Source organism: Colias philodice, chromosome 1 (genome assembly GCF_061535455.1).
Source record: "Colias philodice isolate Cphi_HAF_F1 chromosome 1, ilColPhil1 Martin Lab GWU primary, whole genome shotgun sequence".
In the NCBI taxonomy this organism is placed as follows: Eukaryota; Metazoa; Arthropoda; class Insecta; order Lepidoptera; family Pieridae; genus Colias; species Colias philodice.
Window position 1 is genome coordinate 3,875,471 of NC_143086.1, and position 6,241 is coordinate 3,881,711.

At 34.0% G+C, this 6,241-nt stretch overlaps 1 protein-coding gene across 1 annotated transcript; it reads right to left on the reverse strand.

Moving 5' to 3' along the window:
• Window positions 1-160: 160 nt before the first annotated feature.
• On the reverse strand, window positions 161-3,047 carry LOC149491083 (uncharacterized). The gene is made up of 5 exons (XM_089706484.1): window positions 2,930-3,047; window positions 2,648-2,716; window positions 2,338-2,481; window positions 1,779-1,852; window positions 161-274 (listed from the first exon to the last, which is right to left on the reverse strand). The coding sequence occupies exons 1-5, from the start codon at window positions 2,984-2,986 to the stop codon at window positions 181-183; spliced, it is 438 nt and encodes a 145-aa protein (XP_089562610.1). The 5' UTR covers window positions 2,987-3,047; the 3' UTR covers window positions 161-180.
• Between the last annotated feature and the right edge of the window lie 3,194 nt (window positions 3,048-6,241).

Here is a 6,241-nt window from a genome sequence, read left to right on the forward strand (position 1 = left end):
CAAAGCCCACACTCACAGGAAATGAAATGAAAAGCACAATATGCTATTCTCAAACTTTAATAACACGAATAGCCAAATAAATTACTTAACATAAATCACTGATTACGAATAACAGGAAATAAAAACATTTATCACTACGTGCAGTCGCTATATTATAATGGTTAGTTGGGGTCGTGGGGTCTATACGTGGAGGGACATGTCACCGAGTTTGTGGACCGGCCACATGCACTCGCAGCCAGCAGGGATCACCATCGTCAGGGTCTCCCAGCAGTCACTGCAAAATATAGTCATCTGTATGCGGTTACTGTGGCAGTGTGGACTGTGGTAGCGTGATCTTATGATACACTGCTACATAGACTGTAGCCTGGATAAATTGAGTATCCAGTATAAAAGCTTATACATAAGTGACTAAACTGTTTTATGTTCATAGTTGTAAAATAACGATATGACAAGTATATACGAATAACTGCAGACTAACTGGCTTTCAGCATTGATAGGGAAATATTCATAAAAAAATATAGGAATGTTCAGAATTTGATCTAAATTCTGTTAAACGACTAGAAAGATGCAAATTAATAAAAAACCTATCTTCTACTATTATGATGAAATGATTTGTCCATATTCCACTGACAAAAACTAACGTTTTAAATAGTGATGCTGCTTTTCTTGGTCATGATTAAAAAAGCTACCGCTGTTCAAATGAAAACAGTATATTTTCAATTTCGTTAATGCAGTCGGCTCTCACGACGTCAGTAGGCGAGCTACGTTGGTATAAAAATGTGCCAACTTTGATCGATAAAACGCGAACCGAGCAAGACTGAGAACTAGACCAAGTGCAACTGCAATAGAATTTTTACCGTGAGTGTTCTCTTGGAGGCTCTAATGTTAACGTATTAGGCATTTTGGTATTAGATGTTACATAATATCACAGACTAATAATAAAATACTACGGATAATATGCATGTTCCTTATTATGATGATGATACATTTTAGAATCATATCGGAAATTAGAATTGATACCTTAAACAATGTTGAGTTTTTTTTTTGTATATTTGTAACAAACTAATTAAGGTCCTCTTAAGATTTAAGTAAAGCAAGTAAAGCATTTTATTTCTATGGAACATAGCGAGGTACTCGAATCTCGAAAGTCACAAATGTGCAACAACAGTATTTTAAAACTGTTGACCTATGATGATGTATTGCTGTGTCAAAGACCTTTAATTAATTAGTGATTTAATAAATTAAGTTTAGAGCCAATAAAATATGACCATAGTATCAGTTAGTTAAGTCTGTAAAAGCATCTATTTATAAATTGAAAAATAAACATTAATTACAAGAAAACCTGGTAATAAGCGAGGAAAATACAAATTAATCAATTTTGTATCTTATATTTGTTAAAACAAAAACAATGTCTCTTGGAGAGGGTGTATTTCTTTTTCTCGAATGTTATTTATCTTCGAATTGTCCTGCCAGCCCGGGACAGTTCTCATTATTGAGCTTCGGGTATTGAACTTTGAATGAATGACCTTTCGATTATATTTCTACAAGTCAACTATTATATATTATTGATTAATTGTAATCAAGTATCTATATAATGGTTATTCACAATTATTTAAATTTAAGTCTAGCAAAACAGAAACCCTTTTTTTTAATCTTAGCAAATACGTCTCGTGTAGATAATATGAACTCAAGTTAAATTACTATAAGGTTCTAATTAATAGATGAGACATACAATAGTGATACATTAAAGAGAATACATAAAAGAGTGGATTATTTACCTGGAATACCGTCTTCGTGTTAAATGTATAGTTTTGTTCCACTGCACGCATGAGAATCCAAGACTCGAGCATATCTGAAACATTTATTTCCACTATTAATCAATATTTATAATTTTAAATAAAAATAACCATATCGTAGTTCTATGGGGTATGTTTACTGAAAATAATATGAAGAGGAAAATTTCAACCCTAAGGGTTCCAAATCTCTTTGGAAACAATCGCGTATTTAATTTTCCTTTCATTTTCAATAACAACAAATAAACTCAAAATTTTCCATTAACCTTCTCAAATAAAGAAACATAAAAATATGGGACAGTTATTTAAACATTTACAGTTCATTCTTATATTGTGATCACCCATCCTAATACAAACGCGGAAATTTGTAAGAATGTTTGGACTATGGATGTTTGTTACTCTATCACTATAAACGCTGCATTTTGATGAAACTTTAGGGTACTAGGTAATATATCACAATAACACATGAGCTATAGAAATTTAATTTTTCCGCGGATGAATCAGGAACAGCTAGTTATTCTACAAGACTAGCTCAATAACTAACCTCATTAGTGACTCCAATCTCATCAGCAACAGAAGTGGTGCACGTTATCTCCTCATAGTAAGCTGGCCGATACTCGAACTCATTGGTGTTCAGTCGCTGGATCTTCCTCTCCAAGTGGCAAATTGGATAGTGTTTCTGGAAAGCCTTGGAACATTCATTTTAGGAACATGTGTTAGGCAGAATTTGTATAATTGTATATTTTTATTATAGATGTAATTATGTTATGGGAATTACAAATTGACCATTAAATAATTTCTTCAGAACTGTAAATCTTAGAGTAAAGGATACTTATGTGAACAGCATTTCTTACCTGAGCACCCAATTGACGCATCTCCCTCTCTCGCGAGGCTTGTAATGATTCTGTGTACTCCGGTAGTGACTAAAACATTGATGTCAATTTTCAATTAATAAAGTTTGATTTTGAAGCTAGAGTAGACAAGTTTGGATTTTCTAATTGTTACATTTAGGTACTATTTTTTACCAAATTAACTAAATCAAAATCAGCTCAACATAATTTTTAAATAATTTTTAATTATATACGTGAAAAAGAGGTAGACAGTTATTTTCCCATTATTAATATTATAAGCATTACCTCATCTGATTCATCGCAATCTTCCTCATTATCGCGCTGTTTAAACCTAGCTGCCATTTGGCGACTCCTCTCAAGTCTGCCCAGGATTGTGTTCAGGACTTTATCCGGGTTGGGGATCCGTAGAACATGCTGGAAGAAGTCTTGGGCTGCGTCCTCGCGGTACGCTAGCAATGTTCCCGCCAAACACACTGTTACGCAGGTCACCTGCGATCAAGAGTATTATTAAGTACTCATCCATTAAATTATTGTCAAGAGGAATAATTCATAGTCACAGATTGGGATCCGGAATTGGCAATTACCAATTATTATCTACAGTCACAGACATCAAAATACATATAAGAATGTTTATATATCTGTGTCTACAGTTTAATGTTATTGTAATGTCTAGTTATGGGTCACACTTTAACCTACTACATAATATTTAAACAATTAGCTTAACACATGAATTCTATTTTTTTTATTTTTTATTATTCAGCCATGGCTGCAGTCCCACTGCTGGGCAAAGGCCTCTCTTCCCTTCGTCCATGTCTTCCTATTGTGAGCAATTTTAGCCCATTCCTTGCAATGAGAGTCCAGTTCGTCGCGCCATCTGATTTTGGGCCTTCCGCGCAGCCTTTTTCCATTGTCGGGGATCCACATAGTGGTGATTTTTGCCCACAACTCTTCGGACATCCGGCAAACATGTCCAGCCCAGTTCCATTTGAGCTCGGCAGCTTTATGGGCTACGTCGACAATCTGTGTTTTTGAGCGCAGCGTTCTATTTTGAATGCGAACAGAAAGCTTTACGCCCAAAATGCTGCGCTCCATTGATCTTTGGCAAACCCCAAGTGCGGACTTTTGGCGATCAGTCAATGACCAGGTCTGTGCACCGTAGGTGAGGATGGGCAAGATGCACATGTCCATGAGCCTTCGTTTTAGTGAAAGAGGCAAGTCTCCTACATAAATTCAATTGACCATCAAATACTTAAATAAAAGAAATTATTCTGTAAGCGACACAAAACCTCATATTATATTTCTTAGAGAAAAAATAAATCTATGAATTAAAGCAGTATAGTTTTTCCGCCTTATCATTTAGATTAGCAAAAACGAATAACAAACATATTGCGATGTGCTGTGTAAAAGGATTATTGGTAATATTATTGTTATCGTAATTCGTTGAAATTAAATATATTATAATGATTATAATTACGTTCACTTCAATTAAACTAAGACGTGGGCTTTGGTAGGTTCTATAGGTTTTGTTAAATTTATTAAGAAAAAGAAAAAGAGATAAAATATTAAGTACTTACCTAAGTACAATCTTATTCCATAATGTTTTTAACATTATATTAATATATAAATTAAATTTAAATAGTAAACATCTTATTGCGTTCACCTATTTCTTTTTAATTCGATAATTCGATACTATATGACAAAATTAAAAAAAAATATTGCTGAGTCCTCTCACGACACACAATAAAATCGGGCAGAATTTGTAAGTCTGCATTTATTGGAAACTTGATTGGAAACAAAGAGATTGTTATGATTGAAATACGATGCCAAATAGACCGGGAGATACTGACACAAAATTTCGAGTCATTTGTAACAAGGATGGCGGTTCTACAGGGGTCTTAGTACGCAATGACAAAAAGAAAAATGATGGTGTGAACGCTGGTACCGGTGGCTTAGTCGCGTGGGCGTTTGTCGAACTCGTCGGAAAAATAGCGAAAGTCAAACGATTTGTAACACAAAAATTTTAGAATTTACCGATAGCCCATAAAAAAGTAGTAGGCGGTAGTGTCATGCCATACTTTTCCGGTGTGACTTACAGCCCGCCATACCGATGCGAATGTGTTGATTTAAATAAAACAATCATTCAACCATTTGTACCAGGCTAACTTTTGCACAGGTAACTATCGTCGTGCAGCCATTTACGAAAATCGCCATGCCATACTTTTCGGACGATTCCAAATGGTCGCCATACCGCCGAAAATCTGCAAAAAATTTTTATTTCGCCAAACTTTTTGTACCAGTATTGCATTTGGATTTTTGGAGAGTATTTGATAAAATGTGACCATTATTATATTTGCCATACTTCTAGTAGGGGGAAAAAGTGCTGTCATACTTGAAAACTTAATTTATTATTAATTTATATAAGTGAAGATTTCCAACACATAGATCTTTGAAATTTTGTATTTATATTTGTTGATCCTCAAACTTACAGGAAAAATAAGTGCCATACTGTTACAAATCGTTTGACTTTCGCTATTTTCCGACGAGTTCGACTAACGCCCACGCGACTAAGCCGCCGGTACCAGCGTTCACGCCATCGTTTTTCTTTTTGTCATTGCGTACTAAGACCCCTGTAGAACCGCCATCCTGTTACAAATGACTCGAAATTTTGTGTCAGTATCTCCCGGTCTAAAAATTATATTATGTTTCAAACGGAGTAAGCGTGTCCCCGCCTCATAGTTGATTAGTCCCCACTGGGTCGTGCTTTGATTGGCATCCGTTGCCGCGCAGGATTCAAGAGCGAGCAAACCTTTGGTATTATATTATTGTATATTATATTAGTATAAAGATACTTTAATTAAATTATAGTGTAGATAGATTAGTTACAAGGCACTGATCCCGGCTTAGCCCCAGTACTGTTATTTTTTTAATGATAATCGTAATCATGTCGTCAAACCAAAAATATTAACATTCGTTAGGCCTTTATTGAGTTATAATATGGTGTAACTGACGCTTTTGGCTGGTTCTAGTTATCTTTAATATATCATTTAATATATACCTACTAAACAAACAATCTTATTGATATAATTCATTATAATTAGCAATACAATAATGTTATGTTCTGTATTCTTCACACGCTTTTTGACAGAGTAAATAATAATAAAACATAAATATATATGTATGTATTTATAAAATGTTAATCGTCAGCAATTTAATGTAACAAGTACCTTAATATTATGCAATGAGAAACTACTGTAATTTTAATTTTTAGGAATAAAATATGTATTAATCTAAATAGTTTTAAGAAACAAATTTGAGAAAAAAAATATTTTCCTTAGTTTACCTACGATACATAAATGAATCAAAAAAAGTATTTTTTTTTATAATAAAAATAAATCATTAACAAAGACCCGAAGGTGTTCAGCAATGAATAATTATAGTTGACAGTTGTTAAATTGTTCACCATACCTGCGGTCAAAAGTGTGACCCAAGAATTACACATTGCACGCATCAAGTGATGAAGTGAGTAATGTAGGGTAGAAAGGATCCTAAGCATGCCTAAGCAGTGAAATGACGTGTAGGCAAAATATAGTGTAAAAT

What these genes read in the sequence shown, in the direction of transcription:
- LOC149491083 (XM_089706484.1), bottom strand. Translation starts at nt 2,986, where the DNA reads ATGGCAGCTAGGTTTAAACAGCGCGATAATGAGGAAGATTGCGATGAA. An exon ending in AGATTGGAGTCACTAATGAG is followed by an intron (nt 1,853 to 2,337) that starts GTTAGTTATTGA and finishes TAAATGTTTCAG; the next exon opens with ATATGCTCGAGTCTTGGATT. An exon ending in ACACGAAGACGGTATTCCAG is followed by an intron (nt 275 to 1,778) that starts GTAAATAATCCA and finishes TATATTTTGCAG; the next exon opens with TGACTGCTGGGAGACCCTGA.